Source organism: Rhinolophus ferrumequinum, chromosome 22 (genome assembly GCF_004115265.2).
Source record: "Rhinolophus ferrumequinum isolate MPI-CBG mRhiFer1 chromosome 22, mRhiFer1_v1.p, whole genome shotgun sequence".
NCBI classification, from domain to species: Eukaryota; Metazoa; Chordata; class Mammalia; order Chiroptera; family Rhinolophidae; genus Rhinolophus; species Rhinolophus ferrumequinum.
In genome coordinates, this window is record NC_046305.1 from 31017179 (window position 1) to 31032802 (window position 15624).

The 15624-nt window shown below is 37.6% G+C and overlaps 1 protein-coding gene across 2 annotated transcripts; it reads left to right on the forward strand.

The window, feature by feature from the left end:
* The first annotated feature begins 35 nt into the window (after positions 1-35).
* TDP2 (tyrosyl-DNA phosphodiesterase 2) lies at positions 36-13956 on the forward strand. 2 transcript variants are annotated; one of them, XM_033092712.1, is made up of 8 exons: positions 254-308; positions 385-464; positions 881-968; positions 4485-4658; positions 5365-5456; positions 7236-7354; positions 8975-9145; positions 11887-13956. In XM_033092712.1, the coding sequence occupies exons 3-8, from the start codon at positions 922-924 to the stop codon at positions 12166-12168; spliced, it is 885 nt and encodes a 294-aa protein (XP_032948603.1). In that variant the 5' UTR covers positions 254-308; positions 385-464; positions 881-921; the 3' UTR covers positions 12169-13956. The 2 variants fall into 2 exon arrangements, with proteins under 2 accessions (XP_032948602.1, XP_032948603.1); XM_033092711.1 differs by lacking the exon at positions 881-968 and having other exon boundaries at positions 36-308; positions 11887-13950.
* The last annotated feature ends 1668 nt before the right edge of the window (positions 13957-15624 follow it).

A 15624-nucleotide genomic window follows, 5' to 3' on the forward strand; every position in this document is an offset into this window, starting at 1 on the left:
CGAGGCGGCGGGAGCAGCGAGGCGGCGGGAGCAGCGAGGCGGCGGGAGCAGCGAGGCGGCGGGAGCAGCGAGGCGGCGGGAGCAGCGAGGCGGCGGGAGCAGCGAGGCGGCGGGAGCAGCGAGGCGGCGGGAGCCTGCGCGGAGCGATGGCGGAGAAGAGTCCGGAGGTCGGGCCGGAGGCGGGTTGCCACGATGGTGAACCCATGGGGAAGAAGCGGCACCTAGTGCGTGAGGAGTTCGCTTCGGTCGCGAGCTGCGACGCCTCTGTGGCGTGGCGCTACCTGGATGAGAACAACTGGGAGATGCAAGTACGTTCTTTGTATCTCCTTTGCGTTTTCCTCGAACTGCGCGCGCACAAGGCCCATTCCCTTGTCTCTTTTTCAGAGGGCGCTGAACGCCTACTTCGAGCGGCCGGAGGAGGAGGGCACCTTAAAACGGCGCCCGGAGTCCGAGCCCGGGTCCTGGTGAGTGGGACGGGCGGGGTCGGACGGGCGGGTTTGTGTGGGGCGCAGGGCTTCCTGGACCCCCGGGGTCGGGTAGGCGGTGCTGAGCAGAGTAACCATAACCCAAGGCTACTGGGTTTGTTTTGGCGCCTCCGGTGGAGATGCGCCCCAGCGGCAGGGTGACGCTTCTCCCCCGAGGCCCACCAGGTCATCTCCAAGGTAATTTGGAGTCCGGGGAGGAACAATCTGAAGTGTAATTCTTGACTCAAATTATAGGAAATATGTAAGTGAGGGGTTAGAAACGAGTGAGGCAAAAGCCTCCATTGAAGAATGGTAACTTGGGAGTTTCCTTGTGTCCTGTATTGTTTATTTGCTCTTTGCTGGCTAGCCATAATAATAATTTTCTATAAAATGCACACGCGCCCCTGTTATTTCAGCTCCCTCCCCAATTCCTGGACCACTGCCTTTTAAAGTCCAGATGCCTCACAAGTCCCTCCACGGTTTGACCACTGCCTGTCTTTCCAGGTTCGTCTTCTGTTCCCCTCTCTTTCGTACCCCACAAAAAGTTCCAGACATATCAAACTTTCCCCTTCTCCAGTAGGCCATTTTCTCTTGGTTTCAACCTTTGTAAAGATGTTCATTATCTCTACCTAGAACCTTTTCTTCTTTCTTCCTTGCTAAGTAATACTTATCTTAAAGGCCCAGCTTAGACATGATTTATCTCTGAGAAGCTTTCCTTGATCTTCCGATTCTGGGTAAGGTTCCTGTCTTAGGTAATCCTGTAGCATCCTGCATGACCCCTGTCATAGTAACAATTCATGTTATAATTGCTGTTTAATATTTTATATTTCCCACTAGACTATACATTTGGTGAAGACAGTATCTGTTTCATACATTGTTGATTTGCCAAAGTCTAATACAGTATTTGGCATGTAATAATCTTTCAGTAAGTATGTATTGAATGTGTAAAGTTCTCTCACTATATGGGCAGCCTGTACGGTTATCTGTTCATAGTGGAGACTCTTGTCCCTTTGGCCTTTTCAGCTGCACTGGGTTATGGATATGATGTTATCATTTCGTTGGGCTCCTTTTTCTGTATGCCTGGCCTCTTAGTGGGGAATTGTCCACTCACCCACAGTGATATATTTCAGGCTCTCATGTTGTAATAGAGCCAGTTAGATTAGTAGGTATTCACTTAGGCCAAGCTGACCAGCTAGATTGTCTCAGTGGGATTTAGAGGTGAGGACCAAGAGAGTGAAGTCTGAATCTTCCTATAGAGCTGGAACTATAACATTAACATTGTAACTTAGTACCTGTGGGGATTCAACCCATCCTTTTTTGTTCTTGGGGAAGCTAAGAAGAGAATGAAGCTGAGGAACGTTGAGCAAGAGTGAGAGAAAGCCTTCATTATACTTCCTTAGGCATAGCTGCACTCTTGGATCTGGCTTGGTGACATGTTTGTTTCCCTATAAATTCCTTGATTTTGCCCAAACTAGCCGGAGTTAGTGTCTGTTAGCACCCAAATTGTAACCAATAAAGAAATCGGAACAAAGGAGGTAGATTCCCTGAAGTAGTCCCTCAGAAAAATTTGTGAATCAAGCTGAGTAATGGTGGTGTGGACAACCATTAGGAATCCTCCACCCTAGAATCGTAAATTGGCAAAAACAAGCAAAGTTGTGGTCTGTTGTCTCTTGGAACTCAGACCAAGTGCCATTGAGAGCAAGGCTTTGTCTATAGAGTAAGAATCCATACCGATATAAATACATATGTCCAGGAGAGAAGGGAGCACTTTTCCTTACAGTAGAATTCCAACTACTAAATGTAGAAAGTATGATGGAATTAGGGAGAAAAGTCACTATTTGGGAACCAACATAGTAATAATTATTTCAGACGAATCACCAATGGATACTAAAACTCATAGGTGAAAGTTGATGAGAAACAAGATATTTACATAATCTCAAAGTATCTATACACAAAGTACTTATTATAATGGGGAAAATAATGACTGTGCAGTTGAGAAATCTGGTAGACAATGCCTTAACCAAGAGATCAAAGTTAAATGACCAGTATTAGGGATAAATCCCTATCAGGTACCTCCTGTTATGATGCACTAAGGAAGACACACTATCACATGTGTCATTCCTCCCAAAACTATGCATAATCTGGATTCAGTCATAAGAAAACATCAGACAAACCCGAACTGCAGGAAATTCTGCAAAAGAAATGGCCTGTATTCTTTAAAAATGTCAAGGTCATGAGAGACAAAGACTGGAGAACTATTTTGAATTAAAGGAGATTGAAAGTCATGCCATCTCAATGCAGCATGTGATCCTAGATTAGGACATTAGAGGCACAATTGGCAAAATTTGAATAAGTCTTTAAATTATAATATTGTATCAATAGTGATTTTCTGACGCAATAATTGTACAGGATATACGAGTATATGTAAACATGTTCTTGATTTTAGGAAATACATACAAAAGTGTTTGCAAATATTTCAGAATAAAAAGAATAAAGCAAGTAAATGTTAAGTATTAGGTTGGTGCAAAAGTAATTGTGGTTTTTGCAATTTTTTAACCTTTTAAACTGCAGTTACTTTTGCACCAACCTAATAAAATGTTAATATTTATCTGGGTCAATGGTGAATAGAATTCTTTGTACTGTTTTTTGCAATTCTGAAAGTCAAACTATTTCAAAATAAGTTAAACTAATAAGTTAACTATACTTACGGTGGTGATCATTTTGCAGTGAATGCAAATATCAATTCATTGTGTTGTGCCCCTGAAACTAATACAGTTACATATTAATTCTACCTCAAATTTTTTTTAAAAGGAAGTTAAAATATTGGCATTAAATTTATAAAAATTATGAATCCAAAAACCTATTTCTTAAATTTATGTAGTTTATAAATACTCAGCGGTCATTTTAATAATGTTTTGTCCCTCCCTTCAAATGTCTGGGCCTTGCACTGGGCTCACTGCCCAATGTTCATAGAAGCCAATACTATGGCACTAGCTTTTGAGAAAAGAAAAAAAGCTTTATTGCAAAGTCGACTGGCAGGCAGATAGGAGACAAGACTCAAAATATCTCTCCCTGATCCAGGGTTTGGGGTGAAATTTAAGGGGTTTCAGTACCAGATTTTCCTGGAAAATGGTCCATCACTTCTGAAAGGGTTCTGGTGACGTTCACATTCCAGTCATGTCCAGGTCCTTTGGTTCTGTGGGTGGTGGTGGGGGAGAAACTTTGGTCCTAGGTGTAATTTTCAGTATTTTCTCCTCTGAACGCTTCTGCTGCATGACTTGCAGTTTTGTTCTGTTGTCTCTGAAAATCAACCCAGTATCTTGTAAGAAACAGGATGTGGCCAGTTTTGGCTGGTTCTGCAGTTACAGCACTGGTAGAGATAGTGGAAGTTGGGGTCAGGTAGGACCGTGGACTAGAGCACATACTTGTGGCCTCTCCGGCATGGTAGTGTCAGAGGAGTCAGATTTCTTACATGGTGGCTCAGGGTTCCTGGAGAGAGTGTCCCAAAAGGCTGGAGTGAAAGCTGCAAGGCTTCTTATGACCAAGATGACCCAGAATATCCTTTTCACTGTATTCTATTGGTCAAGCAAGTCACTAAGGCCCACATTCAAGGGGAGGGTTGTTAGATTTCACCTCTCAGTGAGGAGAATAACAAAGAACTTGTAGCTGTTATTGATCTGCCATGATGAGATCTTATTTCCCATATGATTTAAATGAAGCCAAATAAATTTGGAAATCTTACATGCTTAGTCTGATTTGGGTTCCTAGTTTATAAAATAATTTTAGTGCCATGTCATTGAAGGATATTGAGTTGTCTAACTGTGTAAGTAAGCAAACATTTGGATAACAGTAAGAATCTATTTTTCCTTAGTCAGGACTTTTGCTCTTCTATTGGCAGATTCTTTAGGGTTCTTTTAAAATTTATTTAATTGTAAAATGAGGGCTACAAATACTAAAACTTTCAAAATTAAGCAGTTTATAGATTATTTTCCAAGTTGTGTTTCATTCTGATCTTGCTAGTGTTGATCTAACCAATGAGGAAACAACTGATTCCATTAGTTCTAAACCCAGCACATCTGAAAATCCTCAGCAAGAAGATGGCAGCATGTTCTCTTTAATTACCTGGAATATTGATGGATTGGATCTAAACAATCTGCGAGAGAGGGCTCAAGCAGTGTGTTCTTATTTAGCCTTGTGAGTATTATTACTTCTGTTTAGAGGTAGCATGGTAATGTCTTACCTATGTACAAAGAGGGTAACAATTAAAGGTTTGGTACCTGAGTTTAAAGTCCAGCTTTCAGAAGAAACATCTGAGAGAATTAAGAGTGATTGCACCTGAGCGCAGGATTGGGGTGGGGTGGGGCGAGGGAAAGGAGGAACACTGATTTTTGTTAGAAGCCTTCTAGTACTGTTTTACTTATTAACTTTGTGTATAATTATTGTGAAAATTAAATCACCAAAAAGATCTTTGTCTGCCACACACTGGCTCTGTCCTGTGTAATCGTCTGTGAGCCAGTTACAATTTCTGGAGTTCGGTTTTCTTTGTCATGGATAACTGTTCCAAGAGGATTGAAAGAGATGATCACACTTAAAGCACCAATTAGCATGTAGGACCATTGTATGCTCTCAATATTACTGGTTCCTATTGTCTAATCCTTTTAACTTTAAAGTGTTGTCATGTGTATGTTTTGTTTTAAAAATTAATCTTTACAGTATTACACGTTAATTTGCACAGATCTTTCTCATTTTATAGTTGTCAAAGATCAGTATAAATGTTGAATATTAGGTGTTTTAGAGGATAGTTTTGTGTGTCTTTTATGTTGTGGTATTTTCTTAATCTACGTAGCTGCAAATGAAATGGTAAAGCTGGTGTTTATCATAAATTGATGTTTTTAATTAGGTACAGCCCAGATGTGATATTTCTACAGGAAGTTATTCCCCCATATTATAGCTACTTAAAGAAGAGAGCAAGTAGTTATGAGATTATTACAGGTAACAACTTTCCTGTTATTTAACTTTTCTTTTTCTTTGAAAAACAAATCAATGAAAGAGATAAATCAGAGTTAGCCTATTGGAGCATAGACATGAAAAAGCACAAATAAAACAAATTGAAGAAAACAAGCCCGATACAGGATACTGAAAGGACTATAGGAGAATATTTTATACAGCTTCATGTTAACATATATGGAAAAGTGGTGGAAATGGATGAATTTTTCAGGAAAATATAAATAGTCAAAATGTGAGGCACTGAGTAGCTTTTTGGTGAAATTAAATCGTTAAAACTTTTAAGTGTGATAATTACATTGTGGTTATGCTTTTTCAAAAAGTCTTTATTAATTTCTTTTTCTTTTTCTAGCTTTTTGCCCTGAATAATTTAGTTTTTTTATTTTCCATCTATTTTGTTTTTACTAAGTATATTTAATGTACCACTTTGGCTACATTTTATGATTTTTGACTAAATCTCATGGTTTTCTTGACTTTCACTTTTACATAGTTTGTGATTTATTTTGATTTACTCTTTAATCCGAAATTGCTAAAGGAGAGGGTTCTCTCAATCTCTATGTCGGTGTTTCCCACTCTCTTTTCTAGGATCAGTTGTCTACATACTCTTGGGGATTCTTTTTGCCTCTTTTCTGTTTTGGATTTCTTGTTTTCTGAATTCTATGATTTCCTCCTTCCTGGTTTATTTCCTCATTTTATTGGAGCACATCCTCTAATCACTTTCTAAGAAATAGTGCATGGAGTGGAGTTTCTGAATCCTAGCATATTTGGAAGTGCCTGTCTTCTATCCTCACAATTGGTTGAAAGTTTGGCTGGACGTAGATTTCTATGTAGAAAGTAATTTTCCCTCAGAATTTTGACAATATTATTACATTGGTTTTTGGTTTCCGTTATTGATGATCGTAAGTTGGAACCCACACCAATTCCTGTCCTTCACCTACCCATTAAGCTTTGAGGTGGTCTTCTTTTTAATCCTAGTATCTCTGGATCTTTTTAAAAATTGTGCTGAACACTTGGTAGAAACTTTCCGTCTGAAGATTTGTGACCTTCAATTCTGGAAAATTCTACTCTATCCTTTCCTCCCTCCCTCTCCCTTCTCCTTCTCCTTGTCCTTCCCTTCTGCCAGCCTGCCAACCTGCCACCTTTCTAGCCTGCCTGCCTTCCTCCCTGCCCTGCCCTGCCCTTCTCCTTTCATTCTTTTCTCCTTCTTTCTTCTCGTTTTTCCTTCTTTCCTTGTCTTCCTTTTTTCTTTTTCTGATTTTTCCCTGTTCTGATAAACCAGTTACCACTTCTCCATCTACTTTGTTTTCTGAAAAACTGTTGGAAGCTTTCATTCACTGCCCCTCTACTTCTATTCTCTTTTCTTTTTGCAACTTTATACCTTTCTAATTTTTGTATTCATTTACTGTAATTTTTCTGGTGCTTCCAGAGTGTTAATTTGCCTCAGTTTAAGTCTCACCTACTCTTTCAGAAATTTCTCAAATTTTGTTATTCGATATTGCCACCATTAAGTATTTTGGCACTTATTTGAATTCATTTCTATTTTTGTATTTCTTTAGTACTTCCAGTTATATTTTGGGAGGGGGCAGGTGAACATAGGGACTTGGTTGGCCATCTTCAACTATTTTGAAATAATAATTTACTTTTGAGATTTAGATCCGTTTAAATATTGGTACCTGTTTGTTATAAAATCTTCAGTAAGGAAACCTGTGGTAATTTGCAAATACTCTTGACCTCTCAACCCAAATTCTTTTCTACAAACATTTAAAGGTCATGAAGAAGGATATTTCACAGCTATAATGTTGAAGAAATCGAGAGTGAAATTTAAAAGCCAAGAGATTATTCTTTTCCCAAATACGAAAATGATGAGAAACCTTTTGTGTGTTCATGTAAGTAATTTTAAAAAAATCAACTGCTCTTTTTTTTTATATATATATAGTTCTATAGGATTGTCTTTTGTTTAAAAAACACATTGCTTTTAGGAGAAAATTTGCTCCTCACTTACAGATTTTTTTTACGTCTTAAAGAACTTTGTAAATTCAGTTCTTACATAAATTTCAAATATAGACAAATTTGTGAAAATAAAATCCTTGATCCATTAGCTGTTTTCCTAAGAATATTTAAGAATTTGTTAACATTTCACATTTGCTTCCTAAAGTAGTTTTTTTTTTCCCTACTAAATGCATTGTACATGGTACTGTGTTGTACTCTGAGGCTTACAAAAATGAGTCAAATAGGTGTTGCTCTCACAGAGTTTATAGAGTAGCAAGGGAGAAATTGTGTATATAGTAACTAAAATAAAGGAAAGGCATAAATACCACGGGGAGGTATAATGATGTGCCATGGAAGTTTAGAGAAAGAAGAGATGACTTTTAGCTAGATTTTTTTTTCAATTGAGGTATAATCAATATAACATTAATGTTAGTTTCAGGTGTACAACATAATGATTCAATATTTGTATATGTTGTGAAATGATCATCACAATAAGTCCAGTTAACATGTCACCATACATAGACACAATTTTTTTTTCTTGTGATGAGATTAGATTGTTTAGTGAAAGTTTTATGAAGGAAGTTGTATTTGAATTGGGCCCTGAAAAATATGTAAATGTAGGCGTTAAGAACTGTTCAGGTGGCAGAACCACCATGAGCAAACTTTTGTAAATTGCAGATGGCGAGGTTTATATATATATGAGACAAGGCATATATGGGTATAAATGAGCATTCTGTTCAGTTGGATATAGAGGGAACAGAAGGGCTAGCATAATAATAGGTTGGTAAAGAAGGTCCGATCTAGATTATAGAAGATCATGAATGCCTAATTTGAAAGAGTTTGGACTTGGGGGGTGGCCGGTTAGCTCAGTTGGTTAGAGCATGGTGCTGATAACACCACAGTTGCCGGTTCAATCTCTGGATGGGCCACTGTGAGCTGCGCCTTCCTTAAAAAAAACAAAGTTTGGACTTGACTTGATTCTACAGGCAATTGGTTTAAATAATGACAGAGCCTACACTGTTGGTATCTTAATTGCAAATGGTAAATGGTTCTCATTCATTTATTTAACTGACTTTTTTTGACTACCTATGTGTCAGGCTCTTCATAAATATGGCAGTGAATAAAAGAATCATCTTTGCTGTCAAAAGACTCATGGCTTTGTAGGACAGAAATAATTGTTCTGTAATTCAGTCTAAGGGACTTTAAAAAGTATCTTTCCAGCATGCTATAGAAATGTTGAAGAGGGAGCCTAGGAAAATTGAGGAAGGGCTCACAGTGGAGGTGATATTTGAGGTAGGTCTTAAAATATTAATGGGTATTTTCTAAGCAGTCTTGTTTGGGAGCAGGGTTAGCACCTTAGACTTTGACCTAGAAGGAGAAGCATAGTGCTGATCAAATAGTTTCGCTTTAGTTAATACATACCAATCAGTTGAATAATCTGCTGTTTCTGTTATCAGAGTTCAGCATTAGTGGCTAGTAGATAATTTTAATGTTTGTAATTATTTATCCTGTTGCAGGCGAGTGTGTTGGGAAATGAACTTTGCCTTATGACTTCACATTTGGAGAGCACCAGAGGGCATACTAAGGAACGAATGAATCAGTTAAAAATGGTTTTAAAGAAAATGCAAGAGGCTCCAGAGTCAGCTTCGGTTGTATTTGCAGGAGATACAAATTTAAGGGATCAAGAAGTGAGTGACAACATCAGTTCAATGTTTATGGGCAGATTACTGCTGTGGAAACTAATTTAGTTTCCTTTTGACCAAAGCTGGTAAAATGTATAAGTGACCTTGCAGATGCAAATAAGCAAATATTTATTTAGCTGTGCTCTATGCCTAACTGGGCAACAGAGGCAGGAGGGCTTTTAGGTTATTGGGGGAAAACAAATATTGCATGTAAAACAGACAACACAAAACACTATATGTGGATTAACAAGAGGCGTATAGAGAAGATTAGAAGAGTTCAGAAAAGGTCAAGTTTACTTGCGGTATCTAGTTGTCAGGTGAAAAGAACAGAAAGATTTAACTGTCATAGTTGTCCCTAACTCTCCTGACGTTTTCTTTTTTCAAACATTTTTACCCACTTTTCCTGGTCCCACCATGACTAGGTCTAAAACAAAGTCTCTTTTTTCTTAGTTCAATTCAGACTTGTTGGTACTTTTCAGGTCTTTATAGATTTAGAACATATTAGATGGTCAGCGTGCTTTGCCTTTCCTCCCACTCGGCTGACTAAAAGTGAATTGAAATGGAGATCCTGTTCATTTTCACTGCCAAAAGCTCCAGGACTGAAGGAAGAAGTGAAATGGGAAATGAAAGCATGTCAGGACTTACTGCTGAAGTGAAGGCAGTATCCCAAATAAAGGAAGTGGTGCTCTGCTTCTCAGTAACTTTGCGTCCTTGTACAGATTGTTTTTAAAAATCAAAATTTCTAGTGGACTGTTTGCAAATCAGTGACTTTATGGCAGCTGTTTCTTGGTATCTTGTTGACTGGCTTTTAAAAAAAATACTGCTTTTAACAAATACTCTTGGGGAACTGGATATCTATGTGCAAAAAAATGAAGTTGGATCCTTACTTTACACACTATACAAAAAAAAGTTTATTCAAAATGGATCAAAGACAAAGGCAAGAGCAGAAACTATAAAACTCTTAGAGGAAATGGGAAAAGTTTCATGACATTGGATTTGGCAATGATTTCTTGGACATGACAGCAAAAGCATAGACAGTAAAAGAAACAATAAATAAGGTGGAGTTCATAAAAATTAAATCTTTTGTGCATCAACGGATACTATGAATGGAGTGAAAGGCAGCTCATAGAATGGGAGAAAATCTTTGCAAAGCATATATCTGACAGGCAATCAATATTCAGAATATATGAAGAACGGCAATAAAAAACCAACCATTGAAAGACAACCTGATTTAAAAAATGGGCAAGACTTAAATAGACATTTGTCTAACGAAGATACACAAATGGCTAATCAGTACATGAAAAGAAGCTCAGTGTCACTAGTCCTTAAGAGAAGTGGACATCAAAACCATTATGATATACCACTTCACATCCTTTAGCATGACTTATCAAAAAAACAAATAACAAGTGTTGGCAAGGATTGGGAGAAATTGGAACCCTTGTGCATTGCTGGTGGGAACATCAAATGGTCCTGCTGCTGTGGAAAATGATATGAGGATTCCTCTAAAAATTAAACAGTTGCTGTAAAACAAGTGATCCAGCAACTCTACTTCTGGGTAAATATCCAAAACAAAAGCAGGGTCTTGAAGAGATATTTACACACCTGGATTCATAGCATTATTCACAATAAAATATGGAAGCCACCTAAGTGTCCCTTGACAGATGAATGGATAAAGAAAATGTATACACATACAATGGAATATTATTTTACCTTAAAAATGAAGGAAATACACGTGCTGCGATCATATGGATGAACTGTGAAGACGTACTAAGTGAAAAAAACCAGTCACATAAGGACAAATATTTTATGTTTCCTCTTATATGAGTTTCCTAAAGTAGTAAATTCACAGAGACAGAAAGTATTAGGTTGGTGCAAAAGTAATTGCGGTTTTTGCAATTATTTTTAACCTTTTAAACCGCAATTACTTTTTTTCTTTTTTTAAGGAGGCCCATGTGGGGATCGAACTGGCTCACAGTGGCCCATGCGGGGATTGAACCGGCAACCTTGGTGTTACTAGCACCATGCTGTAACCAACTGAGCCAACCAGCTGCCCCATAAACCACAATTACTTTTGCACCAACCTAATAGAATAGTGAGTGCCAGGAGTTGGGGGGAGGATGGAATGGAATGGGGAGTTAATGGGTAGAGTTTCAGTTTGGCAAAATGAAAAGGTTCTGGAGATGGATGGTGGAGATGGTTACACAATTACGTAGATGTACTTAATGCCGTAGAACTGTATTGTTAAAATGGTATATTTTACGTTATAGTTAAAAATCCTGGCATGTGAATGAGAGAAAGAAGAATTAATATTGTTATTAAATTTCAAATGTATAAGACAGTTGACATTATTGGGTCATATGAATGGCAAACTTCTAAGTAGAGAAGTAGGGAAATAGTGTTACCTTTTCACTTGTGTTCATTTTTTTAAAATTACGTATAGCAATAACAGAGCATTAATTTTTAGCCTGACTTTTGTCTGACATCCAAAGTTAGGAATCTATGGCAGAAGAGAAGGGGCAAATTCCTGACCTCTCTGCCTATCTTGATATTTTTATATTACCTACTTATTAGTCATGCAGCAAAATGTTTTATATCTAGTTATAACATCTAATTTTACATTTGTGCATTAATAAATAACTTGTTGCATTCTGATTTGAAATGTTGCACTTAGGCGTAATAGTAAACACACTTTTTAATTTAGGGGGGAAAGACTGAATTTTACAAGAGTTTGCTTTTTTTTTTTTCAGGTTACCAAGTGTGGTGGTTTACCCAACAACATTTTGGATGTCTGGGAGTTTTTGGGCAAACCTAAGCATTGCCAATATACATGGGATACACAAATGAATTCTAATCTTGGAATACCTGCTGTCTGTAAGCATCGTTTTGATAGAATATTTTTCAGAGCAGCAGCAGAAGGCAGCCACATTATTCCCCAAAGTTTGGATCTCCTTGGGTTGGAAAAACTGGACTGCGGTAGATTTCCTAGTGATCACTGGGGTCTTCTTTGCAACTTAGACATAATACTGTGAAATTTTTTTAAAATATGAGTTTTAAATGTTTTGAGTAATTTTGTTCTGGATATTTGCAAATATAATTTTTACCTGTCTGGAAAGTTAGGTTTCATATGGAGCAATTAATATACTGAATCATTGTAAGAGAAGAACAAAATACTGTGATTTTATTTTGCGGACTGTGTCTTTAAATTTAAGATCTAAATATTAATGTTTATTTAAACTAAAGCATATCTATGTTCAGAATATGAGGCTCTTAATGAAAGGGCACAAAGGCTGTCAGCTTTTAATACTGCTCAAAACTGCCGTCTGGATTGCATTGTCTCTGGGTTAGCTTTTATATTTGATTTATTTTTAAAATCAGTAACCAAAATTAATATTTTTAATAGGTCTTCAGAACAAAAAGTTAGAGGTTACTGAGTCTTTGGGACTGGATCTTTAGATATATTTCACAAATTCAGGTAATCTTAAATGAAAAAGCCATGATCATCTCCATTTAAGAAGATGACAAGTATCTTATGTCAAGCTTTATTTTTGTCAACTAACAGTACAATTGTAAGCTGTAAATGAACTCATGATTTAAAATTCCTTAACTTTAAAAATTTATGTTGACAGTTATATCACCAATAGAGGCAAAATTAGGCTTGATAATGATTAAAGTCAGTTTTATAGTGGCATTGGACTTTTTTTTCCTGAGTAAATGAATGTGAAGAGAAATAGCCTTTTAGTTTTACTACTCTAAAACTGAATTATTTTACAAGAGGTAAGGAGCACTTTTAAATGTGCTTTAAGGAAACACTGTCTTCCTATAAGAGAAAGGTACTTTAAAGAATTTTACTTGTTTATAGTTTTAGTATGTTTTTGTGCCCATGATAGGATTGAAGTTTTAACCTCCTTCCTGTTTGTAGCTCCACTGCTACTTCACCTTTATATGGAAGAAAATAGCTTTCTCACCTTGCCAAGAATTACCAAGAATATGTTGATTTCCTCAGTATATAAAAAGGAAAGCCAGTGAGAATAATTAGAATGAGAAGGAGCAGGACCTTATTTCCAGCTGTGTATCAAAATGAACTAAAACAACTGAAAAAAAGACAAGCTAAACTTATGCATAATATTCCCTTTGTAGTGACAATGGAAAGAAGTTTTATATGTTAATCATAATTTTAATCATTAAAAATAAAATGAGAATGCTAATTTTTTAGCATACATTATGGAGGCAATAGTTCATTTTTGTGAGAAAGGATGTTTTTGGCGTAAGTTACTCATTTGGAAGAATAAGTTAAAAGAATCCCACCTCATCACATTGTAAAAGAATATCTGGATGAGTGAAAGGCTTAATACAAAAAATAAAATATGTAGTAGTGTGTATTAGATTAAATAAAGAATTATCAAAGTGTTTTAAAACTGAAGGGATATCATTTCCTTTATATGATGCAGAGCATCCATGTGAAATACTTTCCCATTTACTTACACAATTGTCCTCCCTTATCCACAAGGGATACATTCCAAGACCCCCAGTGGATGCCTGAAACCACCCATAGTACCAAACCGTATATATACTGTTTTTCCCCTATATATATACATAACTGTAATCAAGTTTAATTTGTAAATTAGGCACAGAAGGAGATTAAAAACAATAAAATAGAACAATTATAACTATACTGTAATAAAAGTTAAGTGAATGGGGTCTCTTTCAAAATAACTTATTGTACTGTACTCACCTTTTCACTTAAAGGAAGCACTTTACAGCTCCTCTGGCATATCTGAATTGCCAGCATCACTACTTGCACTTCAGGGCCATTATTAAATAAAATAAGGGTTACTTAACACAAGCACTCTAATACCAAGACAGTAACCAAATGGCTGTTATGTGATTAAGGGGATGGGGCGTGGGATGGGGGAGCTGCTACAGTGTGAAGACACTAGACAAGGGATGAATCACACCCCAGGTGGGATGAAGTCGGAAGGTGAGATTTTTTCATCATGCTACTCAGAATGGTGCACAATTTGAAACTGACGAATTGTTTATTTCTGGAATTTTCTATTTAATATTTTTGGACCTTAGTTGACCTCGGGTAACTGAAACTGCGGAAAAGCGGGGGACTCACTGTAGTGACAAAAACTAAGAAGCAAATTATGAGATGTGAATAGGAATAATTAAAATATTTTTTGTCTGCTTTCATGGGCAATAGTTCACAAACAATGCAAGAATTAAGAACCCATTAATTTGAGTTTTTTACTTTGAATCGCAAGTTTTTCCAGTATTAGTGGCTTTGCGTACCTTACCTCCCTTGGTGGAATTCCAGCTCAGAATCTTTTATTTCAATAGGCCAAGCACCATCTTTGCCCTAATGGGGAATGTACTTGAACCTTACTAGACCTCAGTTTCTCCCACCTTCAAAATAGGAAGTTCCTTGTCTCTTACTGTGAAGTTTTGTAAGACAAATGTCCCAACCAACCATATACAAACAAGAGGCGACAAAATTGGAAAAACTGTACTAAGGCTACATAATTTTATCCTTAGTATTAATTACAGCATCTGACATGTAGCTGGAGCTCAACAAATGCTCACTGAATGCTGAAGAACGTGGCCATTTGTGTTCCAAAGAAGCCCCAACATTTTCATAGTATCTGTCCTGCAGGACAATAGCTGTGTGAAGCAAGAAGGGCAGCGCAGGGTTAAGAAAGACAGTAGCCAAGAGTATAGTGCAAGCGGGGCCAAGGGACTCAAGCCTCAAGGACTGAGCCCCTAATCGCAACACACAGCTTTTATTAACAATTGAGGAGGTAAAGGTTGTTAATCTAAAGACCTGTGAGTTACGTTCCTGCTGGCTGTCTTCCCGAATGTTCCCATTGTGCTCCATCTTGTACTTTGCCTTCACACGCACGCACGCACGCACACACGCACAATCCCAGGGGATCCCCCGAAGAGGAGGGACCGATATGATTCCATCCGGTCTCAGTTTGCTGAAACATCCCCTCAAGGAAGCTTTACCGATACCTCTTCATTCGGCCTCAGTTTGCTGAGGCACTCCCTTGTGAAATCTGGGAAGAGTGAGGGGGAACAAATGGTTTGGCAGCTGTAAGGCAACAATACAGTATCAAATTAGATAATACATTCATTATATACATCAGAGTAGGTATTGTAATGGCTCTGAGCTAAAAATGTTTAACATTCTGGGCCAAATTTTACACACACACACTTACGTATACATATACATACGTATATACATACACAGCACTGGGAACAAGCCTGTTGTGGACTACATCAGATTTATCGATGCAATGAGGTCCTCTGAGGGTACTACGGAATGACACCTGAGAAGAAAAAAGAGGGAAGTGTCTGGTGAGGTTTGGGCTTCCGTTGAAGGATTCTAAGGAGGGTCTTGTAATGGAGGTTGGTTCCTGTTGATTAGTTTCAGAGGCGGACTGGGAGAAGCAGGGATTAACTAGGGACCGGGTGCTGTCATGAGG